At 42.0% G+C, this 24,041-nt stretch overlaps 1 protein-coding gene across 6 annotated transcripts in view; it reads right to left on the bottom strand.

The window, feature by feature from the left end:
* arhgdig (Rho GDP dissociation inhibitor (GDI) gamma) overlaps positions 1-24,041 on the bottom strand; it is a 112,935-nt gene that overhangs the window by 18,591 nt on the left and 70,303 nt on the right. For all 6 annotated transcript variants that reach the window (XM_072268767.1, XM_072268762.1, XM_072268769.1 and 3 more), the window contains one exon: positions 6,103-6,186. In XM_072268767.1, coding sequence (XP_072124868.1) covers positions 6,103-6,186 — 84 coding nt within the window. The remainder of the gene's footprint in view (positions 1-6,102; positions 6,187-24,041) is intronic.

Here is a 24,041-nt window from a genome sequence, read left to right as displayed (position 1 = left end):
ACTATCTGCAGCTTAATGTGAAAAAGACTAAGGAGCTGGTGGTAGACCTGAGGAGAGCTAAGGTACCGGTGACCCCTGTTTCCATCCAGGGGATCAGTGTGGACATGGTGGAGGATTACAAGTACCTGGGGATATGAATTGACAATAAACTGGACTGGTCAAAGAACATTGAGGCTGTCTACAAGAAGGGTCAGAGCCATCTCTATTTCCTGAGGAGACTGAGGTCCTTTAACATCTGCCGGACGATGCTAAGGATGTTCAACGAGTCTGTGGTGGCCAGTGCTATCAGGTTTGCTGTTGTGTGCTGGGGCAGCAGGCTGAGGGTGGCAGACACCAACAGAATCAACAAACTCATTCGTAATGCCAGTGATATTGTGGGGATGGAACTGGACTCTCTGACGGTGGTGTCTGAAAAGAGGATGCTGTCTAAGTTGCATGCCATCTTGGTCAATGTCTCCCATCCACTACATAATGTACTGGGTGGGCATAGGAGTACATTCAGCCAGAGACTCATTCCTCCGAGATGCAGCACAGAGAGTCATAGGAAGTCATTCCTGTCTGTGGCCATCAAACTTTTACAACTCCTCCCTTGGAGGGTCAGACATCCTGAGCCAATAGGCTGGTCCTGGACTTATTTCATAATTTACTGGCATAATTTACATATTACTATTTAACTATTTATGGTTCTATTACTATTTATTATTATGGAGCAACTGTAACGAAAACGAATTTCCCCCGGGATCAATAAAGTATGACTATGACAGATCCTCCATGTGGAACAAACTTATCCAATAAAACTCCAAACATGAATGTTCACAAACATCAAAAAAAAAACCCACATCTTTGAAACTTAACGAATGCCCCATAGGATAAAGATGTTTTTCTTTTACAGATGTCTGACCAACAGCTAGCAATGCTAATTTATTATTGATGTCTGCATAATGCTAATAAATGAGCTCTTCATTTCCCCCCCACTTTGTTTTAATAAACTCTATGTTGGAGGCTGATTACTCACCCATGAGTCAACAGGGATTGTAATTGGCCAGACAGAGATGTCAGCATCTTGATCCCTGAATTTAATTGTTTCTCCATTACCAGTAATGCCTTCTGCTACCAAGGCCCTTAGCTCTGGAGTTGCTTCCCTGCCTCACCCTTTCCATTTGGGCCACACCTTAAAACCTAACTCCTTGACCAATCTTCTTGACATCCGCTGCCTGGATTAACATTTTTTTTTTAGTTTGGTAATACTCCTGTCAAGTCCTTTGAGACATTTTTATTACACTGCATGTTCCACTGAAAGGGAAGATGATACAGAATACATTTTGACTTGCACAGAACACACATGCTGCATTTGGCGATGAATTTAAAAGCATGAGCACGCAAACATAAATTAGGAACAGAAGCAGATCTTTTGGCTACCCAGGCCTGCTACGCCCTTCAATGAATTCATGACTAATCTGATAATAGCCTCATCCCACGTTCTGCTTATGCCTAATCGCCTTTCACTCTCTTGGTTGTACAACTCAATCTAACTGCCTCTAAAATATTCAAAGGCTTCATATCCACTACTCTTCAAGCAAGGGGCTTTCAAAGATTCATGACCCTCACAGGAGAGGAAATGCTTCAAGTGTGCAATCTTTTATTTTTAAATAACCATCACTTGTTGTAAAATTGGTGTCTGCCCCGAGGGCATCAACCTGAATCAGACGGACCACATATTTTGCCAACCAAATCATTACAGAATCCAGTTTATGTGAATTTCCAAATGATGTGGTTCAATGTTACCACAAATCTCTGCCTATCTAAGGGTAACCTTTAAGTTATAGATTACAGATCAGATTGTAGTACATCTTCTTGTCACATACTAAAGAAAAAAGTAGCAAATTCTGACCACCATCATTCACAGTAATATGGACAGCTTTCTTCAAGACACATAGGCATTCTGGTATTCTGCATTCTGCTTAAGAAGTCATTTCCGGTTTTGTGCACAAACAATGTCTCCATGCCTCATGGTACAGCAACTATCAGGAAATTCTAAGTAAAATACTTCTAAAATATATATCAAAGCTCTACGTTTCTTTTTGGATTCTAGACCTAACCAGTTCCCCTCTACCACCACTCTGCTCCGTCTAGCGGAATTAGTCCTTACTCTTAATAATTTCTCTTTTGGCTCCTCCCACTTCCTCCAAACTAAAGGTGTAGCTATGGGCACCCGTATGGGTCCTAGCTATGCTTGCCTTTTTGTTGGCTTTGTGGAACAATCTATGTTCTGTGCCTATTCTGGTATCTGTCCCCCACTTTTCCTTCGCTACGTCGACGACTGCATTGGCGCTGCTTCCTGCACGCATGCTGAGCTCGTTGACTTTATTAACTTTGCCTCCAACTTTCACCCTGCCCTCAAGTTTACCTGGTCCATTTCCGACACCTCCCTCCCCTTTTTAGATCTTTCTGTCTCTGTCTCTGGAGACAGCATATCCACTAATGTCTACTATAAGCCTACTGACTCTCACAGCTATCTGGACTATTCCTCTTCTCACCCTGTCTGTTGCAAAAACGCCATCCCCTTCTCGCAATTCCTCCGTTTCCGCTGCATCTGCTCTCAGAATGAGGCTTTTCATTCTAGGACGAGGGAGATATCCTCCTTTTTTAAAGAAAGGGACTTCCCTTCCTCCACTATCAACTCTGCTCTTAAACGCATCTCCCCCATTTCACGTACATCTGCTCTCACTCCATCCTCCCGCCACCCCACTAGGAATAGGGTTCCCCTGGTTCTCACCTACCACCCCACCAGCCTCCGGGTCCAACATATTACTCTCTGTAACTTCCACCACCTCCAACAGGATCCCACCACTAAGCACATCTTTCCCTCCCCCCCCCTGCTTTCCGCAGGGATCGCTCCCTACGCGACTCCCTTGTCCATTCGTCCCCCCCATCCCTCCCCACTGATCTCCCTCCTGACACTTATCCGTGTAAGCGGAACAGGTGCTACACATGCCCTTACACTTCCTCCCTTACCACCATTCAGGGCCCCAGACAGTCCTTCCAGGCGAGGCGACACTTCACCTGTGAGTCGGCTGGGGTGATATATTGCGTCCGGTGCTCCCGATGTGGCCTTTTATATATTGGTGAGACCCGACGCAGACTGGGAGACCGCTTTGCTGAACACCTACGCTCTGTCTGCCAGAGAAAGCAGGATCTCCCAGTGGCCACACATTTTAATTCCACATCCCATTCCCATTCTGACATGTCTATCCACGGCCCCCTCTACTGTAAAGATGAAGCCACACTCAGGTTGGAGGAACAACACCTTATATTCCGTCTGGGTAGCTTCCAACCTGATGGCATGAACATCGACTTCTCTAACTTCTGCTAATGCCCCACCTCCCCCTCATACCCCATCTGTTACTTATTTTTATACACACATTCTTTCTCTCACTCTCCTTTTTCTCCCTCTGTCCCTCTGAATATACCCCTTGCCCATCCTCTGGGTTCCCCCCTCCCCTTGTCTTTCTTCCCGAACCTCCTGTCCCATGATCCTCTCGTATCCCTTTTGCCAATCACCTGTCCAGCTCTTGGCTCCATCCCTCCCCCTCCTGTCTTCTCCTATCATTTTTGATCTCCCCCTCCCCCTCCAACTTTCAAATCTCTTACTCACTCTTCCTTCAGTTAGTCCTGACGAAGGGTCTCGGCCTGAAACATCGACTGCACCTCTTCCTAGAGATGCTGCCTGGCCTGCTGCGTTCACCAGCAACTTTGATGTGTGTTGCTTCTAAAATATATATAATTTTTTTTTGCTGGCTTTTATAAATGCCTTTCAGAACCCCAGGAGTGTAAAAGTATTGCACAACTTGAGAATCTCAGTACCTGGAAGGTCAGGTGTCAGACTGTGCCATTGACCCAAAACTAGGAACCTGGACCTATGAGTTATCAACTGGCACAATGGGGAGTGGCACTGGTGGGATCATGAACTCAGTAATACTAGCAACTTGCAGGATGGGCTACTAGAGTGTTCTGTCACACTTGGTGCTTCACTGAACATTAGGAAGCCGAGGAATGATGGCAGTAGTGTGAGCTTCCATGGCAGGAATCAGAGACCTCCTTGATGCAAAGGGTTGCCTGACGAGTGGGTCTACAAATGTGGAAATGTGGAGAACAACATGGCAGCCAGCTGTTAGTGCAGCGGACTCACAATTCCAGAGAGCCAAAAAAACGCCTGATCGTAGCTACTTCACTGTATTGAGACATTTATGTGCAGAAATTAGCTACCATGTTTCCTAATTCAGAGTGCCCACACTTAAAAATTTGGGTCACTGATGAACTTTATATTTAAGTAGCAAAAAAGACCAAAGTAAAACTGATGGGGATGCGAAGGAATAGCCTGCAGGGCTACAGGGAAATAAGGAGAGGGTGAATGGAACTGCTAGAATTGCTGGGAGTTAACAGGTCTAATAGGTTAATGGTCCCCTTCAGCCTATTGGATCCATGTTGGCTCCCAGTAATCATGAAACTGTACAAGCATGCAACTATACAAAGCCAGTTGTAAGGTTGTAGCTGGATGACCCCATCATGATAACTGGATGCAGTCTGCCAGTGATTCAGACATCCCATTGTGCCTGCTCCATCAAAGTCCATCACTGGAGCAAAGCACATGCCAACCCACACCCTTCATTCCTTAGCTCTTGTCACCTATATGCCATTCTTGCTCAGTCACTCTCTACTTGCAGATCTCTCTTCTCCACCACAGTAATCACCATGCTGTGCCAAGTACTGAGCAGTTGGTATTGGCAGCTTATAGATATTTGGACAGTATCTGTGAGCCTGAACTATAAACATCAGTGGGTGATGTTGGAAGTTAGATAGAAGGGTTACAAATATCAGATTGGTCCCGTGTATCACTGAACACTCACACCCATACATATGCATCTTTGTTCTGCTGTCATGCAAACAAACACTGAACAGAAACAAATTGGCCCCAGTCCACCTGATTATTGAAAAGCATTAAGGTACTTATGGGAGTCCCAGGCAGCTTGCCATTTAAAGAGTCACAAGCTTTAATCACATTTTTCCAACATATTTTTGCTATTCATTATCGTAGATGCCTTTCTCTCATCACCACAGGTCATGAAGTGTTGGATAAAAAAAAGCAGACAGTAACTGTCTCAGGAGATGTTGAACTTTGGAAGACATGAGGGGCAGGAGCTGGCAATGGGAAGCTATGCCCGACACATAGGGTGTACAAGGCCAGTGTTAATGAAGGAGCACAGACAGCACCAGAAAGTCTAGACCCAATTTTAATGGAAAGCAGGTTCTGCATCTAACAAACCCAAGCAGGAAGAGCCTTTCAAGATCCTGTGCATGTGGGGAGCAAACCCATCTTAACAGCCGGGGCTTATATACATAAATGTTCCTGTAATCCCAACTGAATCTGACCTCCCACCAGTCAATGAGAGGAGAAGTCTGGATACAAACATAGGAAGACTAGCACTACGACCTAAGTTCATGGAAGTTAATGGGGTTCATCATAACCGAGGATTTTCAAAGATCTCACCTTTAATTGATGGGATCTCTGGAAGGGCCAAAGGCTTCTACTGCAACAAGCTTCAGGGAACAACAGGGCCAGCTATACTTTCCTGGCTGCCAAAAGGCATTCTCTAACTACTTAGCTGAACCGGAAATAGAGAACTCATCCTGGCTTGTGTCTGGAGATCCATAAATCATAGAAACAGAGTGCGATATAAGCTGACTATTGTCATGGATACTTGGAAGAGCAGACCACCCTTAATTCTATAAAATGCCCAAGTGTTAAAAGCACTGTACATGGAGGTTGAACACTGCTTTTCCAGTCTTACCACCCTGTTTGTCACTTTACTTTTTCAAATCTTAATCTGTTTATCACCCAGCATAACAGTTTTAGAGAATTCAGATTAATATTATAATACCTCAGGGCTCATAGGGATCAACACTGGAAGAAATCAAACCTAACGTCTGTGACATGCAGTGGCAAGTTAAGTTGGAGCCAAGTGCAACTTCGCCATGTTAATCTCATTCTGATGACATCTCACTTAATGAAATTGAAAGAACACGTCAGAAAAAGATAGTTACCTGTTAAATCCATAAAAATGGGCTCAGGTGCAACAGTACAGATCAAGGTCAATCTTATTACTTGAACGTTGGGTAAACTGGGATCTGCAAATGACAGACACATGTCAGAAGAGCTTTTAAAAATAGGCTTTTACCTATAAAGCCCAACAATATTTCTCACTAATTACATAGCTTGCTACACCCGTTTAGCTACAGCATTCATAAATCAACACAAAGTTCCTGAACATTAATTTATTTGATTAAAAAAGTTACAATCAACAGATAACTTTCGAGGATGAGTAACACGGGTCTTTAACAAGACTGTAAAGGTCATAAGCAAGAAGCATCCTAGTTTAGCTGGTTTTCTGAACGAAAATTACCTGGAATAGAAAAATCCCTTGCTGCTTTCTCATCACCTGTTGCTGTTCAGTTTTATGACCATTCTGTTTAACTTGGAATCATGTTTCAAAGATTGCTTCAAAAATGCATCCTTAGGCACAACAGCATCTCAGCTACCTTTGCTACCATATTTTTATTTTAAATGTGAATTTAAACCTCTATTTTATTCCTTCACATCATTTCCCATGTTCCAGTACCTCAAAATGTGTCCCCCATTCATGGTATTTAGCAAACTATGCAATTGCAGCTATACCCAGACATTGGTCTTTCAATTTACTGTTGATGTACATTACTTTAAAACTGCACTCCCTGACAGACAGAAGCTCCTCAGGTAACCATTTCTAAAGCTTATAAGGAATCTATGCCAGGTTTTCTTCGCAGGTTCTCCAAACCAGCCACATTAACTGGCAGAAAATCAATAGGAACTCTGTTTACCCATCTATTTACAAATTCTCTGGCCAACCATCTGGGTTGTGCCCTCTTCTCACTGCTACCTTCAGGCAGAGAAAGAGCGGAATGAGGTCCCACACCCCCGGGTTGAGAAATAACCACCAGCTTCTTGAACAGACCTGCACAACTGTACCCCTGCCTTAGCAATGCAACATTTAGGTTAACTCTGATTGTGTCTTTTTTTTACACTGTCTTGTTTTTGCAAGGTCTTTTTTCTCTCTCTGTTCATTGTGCTCTATAAATTATGATTCATTTATACTCCGTGTGTTGTCTGTACCGACGTGCCTGTGATGCTGCTGCAAGCATGATTTTCATTGTATTTGTATCTCACCGTACTTGTGTACATGATAGTAAATAAAACTTGACTTTTGCCAATCCATAAGAAGTTCCCATTACAAACATTTCCACATTGGCCGAGGCTGAGAGAACTCATGTTAGCTAACTGCTGTTGGAATCAGTTTAATGGGAACAAGAATCGTGTTAAAACAGGATGACATTTCACTCTCCTCTGCTTTGGGTTGCTGCCCAAGATCAGCTTAATCTCCAGAAAGTTGAGAACATGTTCCAGGGCAAATTATCACCCAACCTCTACTTTATCTATTCAATACACAAAAATATATATTTCCAAGTGCAGCAGACAAATTGATGCCTGTCTGCTTTATGTAAAATTGACCTCTGCTTGGATATAATGGAAAATAGCATAATCAATTTGATCAACAATCTGCAGGGAAAAAAAGAACTTTGTAAATAGTAACCACAGTACAAGTGAATAGGTGTTGGATTTGATACAGAGAAAGAAATTTCACAAGCTAATATTTTAAATTTATGCCAGGAAAACCACAATGGGGGAGTAAAAATGGACCACAATGAAACATAAGAACATAAGAAATAGGAGCAGGAGTAGGGCATCTGGCCCGTCGAACCTGCTCCGCCATTCAGTAAGATCATGGCTGATCTGGCCATGGACTCATCTCCACCTATCTGCCTTTTCCCCATAACCCTTAATTCCCCTACCATGCAAAAATCTAGCCAACCTTGTCTTAAATACATTTACTGAGGTAGCGCCCACTGCTTTATTGGGCAGAGAATTCCAGATTCACCACTCTCTGGCAAAAGCACTTCCTCCTCATCTCCATCCTAAATCTACTCCCCTGGATCTTGAGGTTATGTCCCTTAGTTCTAGTCTCACCTACCAGTGGAAATAAATTTCCTTGCCTCTATCTTATCTATCCTTTTCTTAATTTTATATGATTCTATAAGACCTCCTCTCATTCTTCTGAATTCCAGAGAGTACAGTCCCAGGCAACTCAAGCTCTCCTCATAGTCTAATGTCCTCATCTCTGAAATCAACATGGTGAACCTCCTCTGCACCACCTCCAAAGCCAGTATATCCGTCCTCAAGTAAGGAGACCAGAACTCCAGATGCGGCCTCACCAGAACCCTGTACAGTTGCAGCCTAAGCTCCCTGCTCTAAAGTTCAATCCCTCTAGCAACGAAGGCCAACATTCCATTTGCACTGGAAATCAGCTGTACTGTTAATGAAGAAGTCTACAAAGAAATATACAGAATTGTTCATCTAAGTTCTTAGAACAATATAAAGACAATATGTAAATCTGTAAACCTAAAGCTCTATTTATTTCACAAACAGGATCAACAAAAGATGTCACAGGCAGCTTCAGGTTAAAAGAACAGGGCACCCATTTGATGAAAAAATGGAAATACCATAAACATGAAATGGGTAATGTGCTAATAAGATAGCCATTTAAAGGCTAATTTGAGGCGAGCTTTTTGGGCATTTTATGATTTTCATGATTTAAGTGTTTTTGGAAGCATAAAGAAGATATCTTCAGGGCCGGCTGATGGCGCAATGACATCGGCGCCAGACCCGGGAGCAGGGGTTCCCGGGTTCGAAACCAGTCGGGTCCCCTCCCGAGTACGCTTTCCATCCGTGCCGGGTTGAGTGCCGAGATCGCAACTCGACCTCGTAAAATAAAAGGGAAAAATACTGCGAAAATGTCTGTGTGAGGAGTGGCACGCCACACAGTCTCTCTCTCGCTCCATGCCTTGCAAGAGCCATGAAAAAGACATCATCACGGACGCACGCACACAGACGCACACGCACAGTCGCAGACGCACATGCACAGACTCGCACGCACGCACACGTCAATAAAATCTGCAGGTTTCATACTCAGGCATCAATTAAAATATTTTTATGTAAATGAGAAATCCAAAATCCTACTTCTATTAGAAGTGTGTCACCAATTGGTTGGCACATCATGGGACAATTCAGAATATCACAGCTACAAAGTAAGAAGAGGTCTTACATGAGTGGATCTGGAGAAAGAATGTGGACAAGGAATACCACCCGGCTACAATTGGAAGGAGCCCACCTCACCTTTCTTTTCATCTCTCCCATTGTCTGTTTCTATCCCATTTGTCCTCCAGCCCAAGGCAGGAGATGAGTTTGGAATTGGGGGGGGGGGGTGGTTTGGCTAAGGACACACATATACTCTGTGACCACAGTCTACTCAGGAAGGTATTGTAGCATAGTTACAGATAAAATATTGATATTATGTTGCTAAAAGTCTATTGATTTGGCTCAAAAGTCCATCTGATATACGATCTAACTCCAACACAAAGTGAACATGACATAGCTTTAAGTAGTGTTAGAAAGTCTCAGGATCAATTTATTTGCTCTGTGCAGTCACTTGCTGTTGGGAGGAATTAGTAATTGAAGCACAAACCTGAAAAACAGCACACGTTTTTTTTTTCAAAACGAACATCTACAGCTTGTCAATCAAAACTTGAAAGTTATTCAGGATCAGGATTCATAATACATGATTTGACCCATTTACCAGAAGCTATCCTGTCATAAAGTAAAAAAAATTCCAGTGAAAATAGGGATTGCTGGACACATCAGCAAGTCTGGCAGCATCTATAGAATGAGAAATAGTTAATGTTTCAGGTTCTCAGCACTTTCCAGTTCTGATAAAGTTCAAAGTTCAAAGTAAACTTATTATCAGACTTGTCAGGATATACAACTGAGATTCATTTTCTTGCGGGCATTCTCAATAATTCTGATAACCATATTAGAATCAATGAAAGACTGCACAAAGGGTGCGGAGAACCAGTGTGCAAAAGACAACAAATTATGCAAATACAAAAAGAAAGAAAAAGAAAAAGAATAATAATAAAATAAATAAACAATAAATATCAAGAACATGAGATGAAGAGTCTTTGGACGTGAGTCCAGAGGTTGTGGGATTAGTTCAGTAATGGGGAAAGTGAAGTTGAGTGAAGTTATCCCCTCTGGTTCAAGACTCGGATGGCTGAGGGGTAGTAACTGTACCTGAACCAGGTGAAGTGAGTCCTGAGGCTCCTGTACCTTCTACCTGATGGCAGCAGCGAAATGAGAGCTTTGCCTAGTTGGTGGGGGTTCCTGATGACAGATGCTGTTTCCCTGCGACAATACACCATGCAGATGTACTCAATGGTCGGGAGAGCTTTACTCGTGAAGGAACGGGCCGTATCCACTAACTTTTGTAGGGTTTTCTGTTCAAGGGCATTAATGTTTCCAAAACAAGCTGTGATGCAGCCAGTCAATATACTCTCCACCGCACATCTATAAAAGTTGATCAAGGTTTTAGATGTCATGCCAAATCTTCGCAAACTTCTAAGGAAGCAGAGGTGCAGCCATGCTTTCTTCATAATTGCACTTAAGTGCTGTGCCCAGAAAATGATAACACCAAGGAATTAAAAGTTGCTGACCCTCTCCACCTCTGATACCCTGATGAGAACTGGCTCATGGACCTCCACTTTCCTCCTCCCGAAGTCAATGATTAGCTCCTTGGTCTTGCTGACAGTGAGTGAGAGGTTGTTGTTGTGGCACCACTCAGCCAGATTTTCAATCTCCCTCCTATATACTGATTCATCACCACTTTGATTTGGCCTATGACAGTGGTGTCATCAGCAAGCTTGAATGTGACACTGGAGATGTGCTTAGCCAAAAAGTCATTGGTGTAAAGCGAGCGGAGCAGGGGGCTAAGCACACAGCCCTGTGGTGCACCTGTGCTGGTGGTGATTGAAGAGGAGGTGTTGTTATCAATCTGAACTAAATGCAGTCTGCTAGTAAGGAAATCAAGGATCCAATTGCACAAAGAGGTATTGAGGCCAAGGTCTTGAAGCTTATTGATTAGTTTTAGAGTCCCAGACCTGAAACATTAACTATTTCTCTCTCTGATTCCTGACCCACTGAGTGCTTCTATTATTTTCTATTTCTCCTGCAATAAAATCAGAGTAAACAGCTTATGATTTCAAGGCCCTTTTTGACTATGACAGTTTCTCTTTAGCCCCTAAAACCACACAGGAAAAGTGATCCCCAAGAATTGCACAACTGCAATGGAAAAAAAAAGTGAAATCCACCAGACTGCGAAAGCTTATCAAAAATGTGGGGTTCAACAAGGCTCAATAGTGTAGTGGTTAGCATAACACTATCACATCGTCGCCAACCCGGTTCAATTCCTGCCACTGCCTGTAAGGAGTTTCTACGTTCTCATCACGACAGTGTGAGGTTTCCCGTTACGGTTTCCTCCCACATTCCAAAAGATGAATGGGTTAGTAGGTTCATTGGTCACATGGGTACAATAGGGCACTGCAGACTCACTTGGACAGAAGGTCCTGTTACCAGGCTGTATTTCTAAATTAAGTTGAAATTAAAGAAAGAATTTGAAAGAAACATGAAGGCGTCGCTTCAAAAAGTTGAATAAATAAATTGGTTTATGTGAATGCAAGTCAATCAAAAATAGATAATGGCTGAACTATAATAAATAAAAATGATATGGATGATGGTAAGTTCTGTTCAAACCTAAAATAACTCACAGAAGAAATATTAAGGATTAAATTTCAATAAAAATAATTGCATTAATATTTAATGGTTCTTAACATAAGTAAGGCACTAATTAGTTCAGAAGATATAATTTGTCTCACACCAGTATCAAGTCAAACAAAAATTAAACACAAAATTGGCCTTAGTTTTAATTTCTAAATCTGACTGAACCACAAAACTTCACTATACTTTCTTTAATTGAAACTGTTCATTATTATGTGATCATCACAAGGTGTAGGGCTATCTCATGCTCTGTTTTATCCTCCTAAAATGTCTGTTCATATGTTCCTTCTATCCTGGGAGCAAATACAAAATATGAAGAGTACGTAGATTCTGGGATCATGGTAGCATAAAGTGATTAGCACCACACTTTACCGTAAGACCTTAAGACAAAGGAGCAAAAGTTGGCCATTCGACCCATCGAGTCTGCTCCGCCATTTTATCATGAGCTGATCCATTCTCCCATTTAGACCCACTCCCCCGCCTTCTCACCATAACCTTTGATGCCCTGGCTACTCAGATACCTATCAATCTCTGCCTTAAATACGCCCAATGACTTGGCCTCCACTGCCACCCGTGGCAACAAATTCCATAGATTCACCAACCTCTGGCTAAAAAAATTACTAGCGACCCTGGTTCCCACCACTACCTGTAAGGAGTTTGGACATTCTCCCCGTGACCACATGGGTTTCCTCGGGTGCTCCAGTTTCCTCTCACAGTCTAAGGACGTACTGGTTGCTAGGTTAATTGGTCATTGTAAATTGTCCCGTGAATGGCTGGGATTATATTGGGGTATTGCAGGGCAGTGCGGCTCAAAGGCCCAGAAGGGACTATTCCAAGCTGTATCTCAATAACTAAAATCATATTGCAGCTCTGTCAACAGTTCAACAACTATAAGTCCCACAATAATCCTACATTTGCAATTCCTGTCCATCTATCTCTTTAAGGGTTGTCAGATGACATTGGGTGAATGAACAGGAATCACGTAGGGAAGGCACTGAAAGTTTATTATTTATAAATATGGCAATGCACCCATTTTGATCAAGTAAGTCATTAAACATCTTGATAACATTCTATCTAAAGTATGTTTCATTTCTAAGATTTTTGTTGAAAATAAAAGTAACTTGGTTGAGGAAAAAAATAATTGCAACAAGATTTTGCCCGCAGCTTTGGCTGGCTGGGGAATTTTAATCTGAAACAACCCACAATTGGTCGGGACATTTTACTGTCAAAATAATATTGATGTGTTAAAGTTCTAAAATAGTTGAATTTAATCTCTGACTGGTACTTGATTCGAACGTATGTTGTTGGAAATATGAAACATGTCTAAGGAAGAAAATATTTTACAATTATTGGTGTTAATGTATTTCATGTTTCCAATAACGAGCAAGGGTCTCTTTCAACCCATAGAAGTTGGCAACCACTTTAGTAAAAGTTATTTTTTTAAAAAATCAATTTATTGGACAGGATTCAAGTGCCAGCTGTAACAAGAAATAAATAACAGGGCTCTTTGCCAAAAGCATGTGCTATTACATTCTGTGCCAATTTTAACAAAAATAAATTACGGCAAATGTTGAGATCTTTGAACAGTTCACCCATTCTAAAACTTGTCACTGGGATCCAATGAGTCATTGAGAGATACAGCAAGGAAACAGGACCTGTAGGCCACCAAGTCCAAGCCAGTTATCAACAACTTATTTATGTTAATCATACATTAAGTGTCTTCTGATTCTCCCTATCTATCCCCAGATTCTACTAGTCAGTTACACACTAAGGGCATTAGAATACAGAATAATTCAGCAGTGTAACAGGACCTTCGCTCACAATGCCTGTGCTGACCAGGACGCCAATTTAGACAAATCCCATCTGCCTGCATGTGATCCACTTCCTTTTTTTTTCAATCTTTTTATTAGCTTCATAAAAATAAACATAACATGGTAATGGTACAAAGTTATTGGGAATCTATTGTTATAATTAGCATAAGTGATTATAAAGCCGGTTAACATTTAAATGATAAAACTCCCAATCATATAGGATACAAATGAAGAATATAAAACAAAGAAAAATATCTTTAAAAAACCATGAAAAAGGAAAAAAAAATATAGCCCCCCAAAAACAAACTAATCTAAACAGAATTAATCAACTAAACTAAAAAAAAGACATCATTAAAAAAAAGAGAAAAGAGAAAACCTTAGTGTCAACGACTCCGTTCCACTCAACCAATATTACAAAGAAATAAAATAAGTTTGGAAAAGGTCAAATTACGTCATATGAAAATGTTGAATAAATGGCCTTCAAGTCTTTTCAAATTTAATAGAGGGATCATAAACAACACTTCTAATTTTTTCCAAATTTAAACACAGCATTGTTTGAGAAAACCAATGAAATGTGGTAGGAGAATTAATCTCTTTCCATTTCAGCAAAATGGATCTTCTAGCCATTAAATTAAGAAATGCAATCATCCGACGAGCTGATCCACATCCATCCATTTCCTAACTATTTATGTGCCTACCTAAATAACTTTTAAGTGTTGCTATCACATCTGCTTCCTCCACTTCCATCTGCATCGCAGTCCAGATACCTACCACTCTTTGCAGATCACATCTGTGATGAACTAAATTATCAGAGGAATCAGATGTTAGGACAAATGATAGAATACATTAGTGTACATTGCAGCAGAAAACATGTCACTCTAGAAACCGCCAGTGACATACAAATTATCTCCCTGTACCACTTTGCTATAGAAATCTAGATTCCATGTTCATAAGCATCCATAAGCAACTTTATAAAATTTACCTCAGATGCAAGTAACATCTTCCATTCCTCTATCATTTCAACACATGGACTGACTTCACTGACCACACAATGCTTTGTTCCTATCTCAATATTCTTTAAAAGACCAAGGTGAGAACCTTATTTAAGTACATGTTGCTGTTGATTTCTCAAGATTAACGTGGACATCCAGTTTCACTGTATCTTCAACTTATATACATGAACTGATATTTAAGAGCACAGAACAAAGAACAGTACTGCTCCGGGCAGGCCATTTGGCCCACAATGCTAAGACAAATGACAGAATACATTGACATCCTGATGCCAGTCATCCATATCCCTCCATCCCCTTCTTATTCATGTGTCTAAGAGCCTCTTAAACTCATCCAAACTGCCGGATTCTTCAATTACCCTGATAGCCTATTCCAGAAACCTATCACTCTTTGCATAAAAAAGACTTGCCCCTCAAATCACCTATAAACTCCCTCTTCAAAACCTTAGAAATATGTCTTCCGGTGTTTGTCATTCCTGCTCTGAGGGACAAACTCCTACTGTCTAATCTATCTGTAATATTAAATAATGCTCTCAGGTCTCCCCTTAGCCTCCAGCATTCTAGGAAGAACAACGCAATTTGGCCAACCTTTCCTTATGGCTCATATGCTCTGATCCAGTCAGCATCCTGGTAATCCTCTTCTCCACCCTTTCCATCGTCTCCATATCCTTCCCATAATGGAGCAACCAGAAGTCCATGCAATACTCCAAGTGCGATCTGAATGAGGTTTTATATAGCTGCAACATCACTTCTTTACTCTTATACTCAACACCCCTGCAAATGAGGTTAAGCATGCCACATGCCATCTTTACCACCTTATCCAGTTGCATAGCAACTTTCAGGGAAATATGTACCTGGACCCCAAGATCCCTCTGTACCTCAAAGCTATTTGAGTATACCAGTAACTGTATATTTCTTCCTTTCATTTGACTTCCCAAAGTGCAACACCTAACACTGGGCTGGATTAGATTCTATATGCCACTTCTTTGTCCAGATCTGTAACCGATTTACATCCCACTATATTCTTTGGTAGTCCTTTACACTCCCCACAACTCTACCAATCCTGGTGTCATCTGCAAATTTTCTAATCTATCCATCTACACTTTCTTCCTAATCATTGATATATATCACTTGCAATAAAGATCCCAGCACTGATCCACGTGATGGGTTACATTGTCAATATTTGCATTTGGAGTAGACCTAGACCTTCAATATATCAAAAGTAAAAAATATCATTGCGTACACATTGGAAACTAGAGTAATGAGTTAATTTGGCTTCCGTTGAAAATGGGTATAATTAGGAATTTGAAGTAGATTTGTTCAATCACTCCTTACAGAAGAAATTGGTATCAGATCATTAAATCTCAAATTGCATTTTCACATTCTTTTCTAAATAAAAATGAATGATTCCTCTATAATCAGCACAATACCAAGTTTTCAAAACAATTTTCTTAGGTCGGTAACCATCCACTTGTGAAATGGCTTAATTGTTTTGTTTATACTGTGATCATCAAATTCAATGGCCATTATTTAGATTGCAGAATGTAAAGCATAACTTCGGTATCCTCCTCTTCTTTCTGGATCTTTCTCAACATGCTCCCTCACAACCATATATTACAGACTAAAACATCAAAGAATCACTTCCTCCACTGGTAAATGTTTACATGGAATTTTGCAGCAAACAGGCATGACAAATAAGATAAATTCCAAAAATTACTTTCCTTATTCTCTAATGGCAGATAAACTCTTGAATATTAAGGACAATAGTGGAAACACAAGCAGACAAATTCAAGCTGTAACTAGGATTTCTGTTATCAAAGGTATTGTTAAGAGTCTAGTTTTAATTATTTCATAGAACCTTTGGTCCAGGTAAGCCTCTTATTGGTATGAAGTCATTTTTATGAAATACTTACCAGTATTTTACCAATGGACAAGCAGCAGCTGTAAATTACAAATTTATAGAAACTACACGGACATAAGAAATAACTGGCACATCAAAGCATCAGAACAAACAGGTCGTCACGATATAGCCGGATTTTTCAGATCACATTACTGTGACTTGTTTGACAAATTAACAAATCTTACAAAGCTCCTGTTCCAGACATTGATTTAATGTTGTTTTCTTTTTGTCACCTTACCTCAAGACTAAATTGAAAAGGTTCAGGTTACAGAAATTTGCCTGTACAGAATTCATAAATCACTACCCAAAAATGAGATACAGATTAAAATTCACTCTTATAGAAATTATGTGAAAATAGTAAATAAATGAACAAATAATTTCCTTTTTTAAAAATTCATGTTTATTGAAGCTTGCACAGATTATGCAATTTTGGCTTATGGAAATTCACAACACTATTCGTGTGGATAGTCAGAAGCTTTTTCCCAGGGCTGAAATGGCTAACACAAGAGGGCACAGTTTTAAAGTACTTGGAAATAGGTACAGGGGAGATGTCAGGGGTAAGTTTTTTTAAGCAGAGAGTGGTGAGTGTGTGGAATGGGCTGCCAGCGACGGTGATAGAGGCAGATACAATAGGGTCTTTTAAGAGACTCCTGGATAGGTACATGGAGCTTAGAAAAACAGAGGGCTATAGGTAACCTTAGGTAATTTCTATGTAAGTAAATGTTTGGCACAACACTGTGGGCCAAAGGGCCTGTATTGTGCTGTGGGTTTTCTATGTTTCTAACACAGACCCTTTTCTAGGAATCGAATCCCACCACAACAGGGGTCACCTGTAATCACTTATTCATGCATTTGGGCTACTTGGTTGTTCAGATTCTCCAAAAGTCAGTTGATAGTGGATGATTTATCTCCATCTTCTTATCCTCCAAACAGTTGATCATTGTGCTTCAATCGTCAGCTGCCTAACTCTATTTTGGGTCTTTGATTTACTGTATATGATCAATTGCTGATAGGTGGGCATTTCCCACGCTGTCCTCAGTGATTGCTCACTGAGCCACTGACAGGCGCAATTAATGAGTCACATTGCCCACTGTTGTGAAATTTGTACAATCCAAACATGATAAATATAGAAAAGACACTGAATTACAGGAAGCATGTATGTGCATTAAACAGTTAAAATAAGTAGTACAAAAACAGAAATTTCAAGAAGGTTGTGAGGTAGTGTTCATGGGTTCAATGTCCTTTTAGAAATTGGATGGCAGAGGGCGAAAAGCTGTTCCTGAATCACCGAGTGTGTGCCTTTAGGCTTCTCTACATCCTTCTTGTTAGTAACAACAAGAAGAGGACATGTTCCGGGTGGTGGGGCTCCTTAATGATGGACATCGCCTTTCTGAAGCACCACTCCTTGAAGATGTCCTGGATACAATGAAAGCTAGTACCCATGGTGGAGCTGACTAAGTTTACAACTTCCTGCAGCTTACTTTGATCCTGTGCCGTACCTGACTTGCAAACCCCCCCCCCCCACCATACCAGATGGTGATGCAGTCAGTCAGAATGCTCTCCACGGTACATCCGTAGAAGTTTTTGAGTGCTTTAGGTGACAAACCAAATCTCTCCAAGCTCCTAATGAAATATAGCTGCCATCTTGCCTCCTTTATAGCTGCGCCAATATGTTGGGACCAGGTTAGGTCCTCAGAGATATTGACACCCAAGCACTCAAAATTGCTCACTCAGTCCACTTCTGATCCCACTATGAGGATTGGTTTGTGTTCCCTCATCTTATCCTTTTTTAAGTCCACAAACAGCTCTTTCGTCTTACTAACATTGTGTGCAAAGTTGTTGTTACACCACTCAACTAGCCTGTATGCCCTCTCTCATCAATTTGAAAATGAAAGAAATTAACATCAACTTGCAGTTTTATTGTGGGCACGTGGCCAACTGGTTAAGGCTAGTGATCTGAAAATCGCTAGTTCGAGCCTCAGCTGCGGCAGCGTGTTTGTGTCCTTGAGCAAGGCACTTAACCACACATTGCTCTAGTGTCTGTGCGAGAAGTGGCACCCCACACAGACTTCCAATCTGTGCCTTATAAGGCATGAAAATGCCCAACGCAGGCCTCTCATGGTGCATCCAGCTGCAGCTCCTATCAGAGCGAGTTAGGGAATTGGAGCTGGAGCTGGATGAACTATGGATCATTCGGGAGGCAGAGACAGAGATAGATAAGAGTTATCGGGAGGTAGTCACACCGAAAATACAGGAGGTAGGCTACTGGGTGACTGTCAGGAGATCAAGGGGGAGCAGGCAGAGAGTGCAGAGCACCCCTGTGGCCATTCCCATCAACAATAAGTATACCATTTTGGATACTGTTGGTGGGGATGACCTACCAGGAACAAGTTGCAGTGGTCCTGTCTCTGGCACTGAGGTTGGACCCTCGACGCAGAAGGGGAGGAGGGAAGAGAGGACAGCGGTAGTGATAGGGGATTCTATAGTCAGGGGGGCAGATAGGAGATTTTGTGGGGGAGATCGGGAGTCTCGGATGGTATGTTGCCTCCCTGGTGCCGGGGTCCAGGACATCTCAGATCGGGTGCAGGTTATTCTCGAGAGGGAGGGCAAGAATCCAGATGTTGTGGTCCATGTAGGGACCAACAACGTGGGTAGGAAGAGTGAGGGGCTCCTGCGTAGTGAGTTCAGGGAGTTAGGTGCAAAGCTGAAGGGCAGGACCTCCAGGGTAACAATCTCACGATTGCTACCTGTGCCACGTGTGAGTGAGGCGAGGAACAGAAGGATTATACAGATCAATATGTGGCTGAGAGGATGGTGCAGGAGGGAGGGCTTCAGGTTTTTAGATAATTGGGCTTTGTTCCAGGGAAGGTGGGATCTGTTCCAATGGGACCATTTACACCTGAACTGGAGGGGTACTAACATTCTTGCAGGAAAGTTTGCTAGTGCTGCTGGGGGGGGGGTTTAAACTAAATTTGCAGGGGGCAGGGATCCAGAATGTGAGAGAGGATAGCAAGATGAAGTATAAAGGACAGGTGGGGACTACACGGTTCCAGACTATTAAGTGTGAAGTAGAGAAAGGTGAGGCAGAACGAGTGATAAGGAGGATACATGTGCAGAGGGATGGTCTGGCGGAGCATGGAGTTAAATGTGTAGAAAGAGTAAGTAAATTTAAGAAGGACAACAGAATTCAAGGGGCGTATAGCCCAGTGAGAGTTTGGGGAGCTGGGTTATGCACAATAGGCAGCGATTTAAACAGAGAGAGGAGAGATGGGTTAAAAATTCTATATCTGAATGCACGAAGTGTCAGAAATAAGGCGGATGAGCTTGAAGCTCAGGTGCGAATGGGTAACTATGATGTTGTTGGGATAACGGGGACATGGCTGCAGGGGGATCAGACCTGGGAATTGAATGTACAAGGGTATACGTGCTATCGAAGGGACAGAAAGGTGGGCAGAGGGGGTGGAGTGGCCCTGTTGGTGAGGAATGAGATTCAGTCCCTTGCAAGGGGGGACATAGAATTAGGAGAAGTAAAGTCAGTGTGCATAGAACTGAGGAACAGTAAGGGCAAAAAGACCCTAATAGGTGTTATCTACAGGCCCCCAAACAGTAGCATGGATATTGGGTGCAAGTTGAATAGGGAGTTAACAATGGCATGTGGTAGAGGAAATGTCGCAGTAGTTATGGGGGATTTCAACATGCAGGTGAACTGGGAAAATCAGGTTGGTACTGGACCCCAGGATAGGGAGTTTGTAGAGTGCCTACAGGATGCATTTTTGGAGCAGCTTGTACGAGAGCCGACCAGGGATAAGGCTATTCTGTATTTAGTGTTGTGCAATGAACAGGATTTGATAAGTGATCTTGAAGTAAAGGAGCCATTAGGAGGTAGTGACCATAATATGATAAGTTTTTACCTGCAAGTTGAGAGGGATAAGGGCAGATCAGAAGTGTCAGTATTACAGTTGAACAAAGGAGACTATGGAGCCATGAGGGAGGAGCTGGCCAAAGTTGACTGGTTGGATATCCTAGCAGAAAAGACAGTGGAACAGCAATGGCAGGTATTCTTGGGAATAATGCACAAGGTGCAAAATCAGTTCATCCCCTGGAGAAGGAAGGATTCAAAGGGGGGAAAGTGGCCACAGTGGTTGACAAAGGAAGTCAGAGATAGCATAACATTAAAAAAGAAGTATAACAGAGCTAAGGTGAGTTGGAAGACGGATGATTGGGAAATTTTTAAGGAGCAACAGAACTTAACTAAAAAGGCTATACTGGGAGAAAAAATGAGGTATGAACGCAAGCTAGCTAGGAATATAAAGGGGGATAGCAAAAGTTTTTTTAGGTATGTGAAGAGAAGGAAGATAGTTAAGAACAATGTTGGGGCCCTTGAAGAATGAATTGGGAGAAATTGTTATGGGAAACAGAGAAATGGCAGACGAATTTAATAAGTACTTTGGATCTGTCTTCACTAGGGAAGACACAAGCAATCTCCCAGATGTATGGATGGGCCAAGGACATAGGGTAACAGAGGAACTGAAACAGATTGACATTGGGAAGGAAACGGTGATGAGTAGACTGATGGGACTGAAGGCTAACAAATCCCCAGGTCCAGATGGTCTGCATCCTAGGGTACTAAAGGGGGTAGCTCTGGAAATTGCAGACGCATTGGTGATCATTTTCCAATGCTCCTTAGATTCAGTATCAGTTCCTGAGGATTGGCGAATGGCTAATGTTATCCCACTTTTTAAGAAAGGAGGGGGGGAGAAAACAGAGTACTATCGCCCTGTTAGCCTAACATCAGTAGTGGGGAAGATGCTAGAGTCCATTATTAAAGACTAAATAGCGGCATATCTTGATAGCAGTGATAGGATTGGGGCGAGCCAGCATGGATTTACCAAGGGCAAATCATGCTTGACTAATCTATTGGAGTTTTTCGAGGATGTAACCAGGAAGATAGACGCGGGAGATCCAGTGGATGTGGTGTACCTTGACTTTCAGAAGGCATTTGATAAGGTACCACATAGGAGATTGGTGGGTAAAATCAGAGCTCATGGCATTGGGGGGAGGATATTGACATGGATAGAAAACTGGTTGGCAGATAGAAAGCAAAGGGTAGCAGTGAATGGGTGTTTCTCGGAATGGCAGTTGGTGACTAATGGGGTGCCACAGGGACCACAGCTGTTTACGATTTACGTCAATGATTTAGAGGAAGGCATTGTGAATAACATCAGCAAGTTTGCTGATGATACTAAGCTGGGTGGCAGTGTGACATGTGATGAGGATGTTAGGAGAATTCAAGGTGACTTGGATAGGCTGGGTGAGTGGGCAGAAACTTGGCAGATGGCGTTTAATGTGAATAAGTGTGAGGTTATTCACTTTGGGAGCAAGAACAGGAAGGCAGATTATTATCTGAACGGTGTGGAGTTAGGTAAGGGAGAAATACAAAGAGATCTAGGAGTACTTGTTCATCAGTCTCTGAAGGTGAATGAGCAAGTGCAGCAGGCAGTGAAGAAGGCTAATGGAATGTTGGCCTTTATTACAAAGGGAATTGAGTACAAAAGCAAGGAAATCCTTTTGCATTTGTACAGGGCCCTGGTGAGACCACACCTGGAGTATTGTGTGCAGTTTTGGTCTCCAGGGTTAAGGAAGGACATCCTGGCTGTGGAGGAGGTGCAGCATAGGTTCACTAGGTTAATTCCTGGGATGTCCAGACTGTCTTACGCAGAGAGCTTAGAGAGACTGGGCTTGTACACGCTGGAATTAAGGAGATTGAGGGGGGATCTGATTGAGACATATAAGATTATTAAGGGATTGGACAAGATAGAGGCAGGAAATATGTTCCAGATGCTGGGAGAGTTCAGTACCAGAGGGCATGGTTTAAGAATAAGGGGTAGGTCATTCAGGACAGAGTTGAGGAGGAACTTCTTCTCCCAGAGGGTTGTGGAGGTGTGGAACGCGCTGCCTCAGAAGGCAGTGGAGGCCAATTCTCTGGATGCTTTCAAGAAGGAGCTAGATAGGTATTCTATGGATAGGGGAATCAAGGGTTATGGGGACAAGGCAGGAACCGGGTATTGATAGTAGATGATCAGCCATGATCTCAGAATGGCGGTGCAGGCTCGAAGGGCCGAATGGTCTACTTCTGCACCTATTGTCTATTGTTCCCCCCCTCCCTGCAGTTTCATGGTACAGTTAATACAGTAAAACATAAGACACATCAGAGGATCTGACAAAGGTAACAAGAATGGTTCAGAGATACACGTTAACTGAGAGCAGAAATTCAGAGCTTTTTAAGAAGAGAAATCGTCCTGCATCATACTGTATCTAGGTCACTGTTTCGAAGCTGAAGGATAAGCAAACTCCAAATGGATCTCAGAGATCATTCTCAAGTCCATGAAATAGTAATAGTTTCAATTGAAAGAATTCCTTATCATCAGAGACTTAATCATCCCAGAACTTGCCCTGGAACTGTAGCAGTGGATTTCAGGTTTTGAAGCATTTTCTATCAAAGTTGCAATGGTTGGTCACTCACACATTCTGATTACTGAGAGTAGCTTGGAAGAGCTCAAATAGGGGCATGTGTAAGCTGTCTATTCTTCTTTGTCTAAATCAACAGGGATCACGACCAATCATTCCCATCTCCCCATCACATTCCAAAACATAAAACTGTCCTCAATATCCCAGCCGACCCTCCCCATAGCTCCTCAGATGTGACTGGCTCTCTGCAAGGAAAAAGTAACAGCACAACAAATATTCAACTGTAAAATAAATCAGAATTTAGGATGAAGGTAGTATTTAGGAAGGATATTTTTCTTGTTTGGTGGTGAAAGATTGAATCAATAATTTAGCTCACATTGTCATTGAAGATTTTTGTCATTGCAAATTCAGTACAGTTCAAGGCCCAGCATTAAAATATAGCTTACCTGGTTACTCTCCATCTTCTGATTCAAGCCTCACAACACTTCTATATGCTACTTGCATAATAAGGCATTTGTACTTGGAAAGAAATTAAGATTTACACCATAAGACATATGAGCAGAATGAGGCCATTCAGCCCATCGAGTCTGCTCCACCATTCCATCATGGCTGACTTATTATAAGTCCTCTCAAGCCCTCTCAAGCCCATTCTCCTCCATGTAAACTTTAATTCCCAAACCTATCAAGAACCTATCAACCTCCACTTTAAATATACTCAATGACTTGGCCTCCCCAGCTGTCCATGGCAATGAATTCCACAGATTCAACGCCCTCTGGCTAAAGAAAATCCTCCTTACCTTTGTTCTGAATGTACATCCCTCTGTTCTGAGGCTGTGGCTCTGGTCCTAGACTCACCCACTATAGTAAACATCTTCTCCATATGCACTCTATATAGGACTTGCAATATTCTATAGGTTTCAATGAGATCCCTCTTCATTCTTCTAAACTCCAGAAACAATTGGCTCAAAGCCATCAAACGCTTCTCATACCTTAACACTTTCATTCCCAGAATCATCCTCGTGAACCTGCTCTGG

The sequence above is a fragment of the Mobula birostris genome, chromosome 9 (assembly GCF_030028105.1).
Source record: "Mobula birostris isolate sMobBir1 chromosome 9, sMobBir1.hap1, whole genome shotgun sequence".
NCBI classification, from domain to species: Eukaryota; Metazoa; Chordata; class Chondrichthyes; order Myliobatiformes; family Myliobatidae; genus Mobula; species Mobula birostris.
The sequence above is the reverse complement of the archived record's forward strand: the minus strand, read 5'-3'. Positions and strand labels throughout refer to the sequence as shown.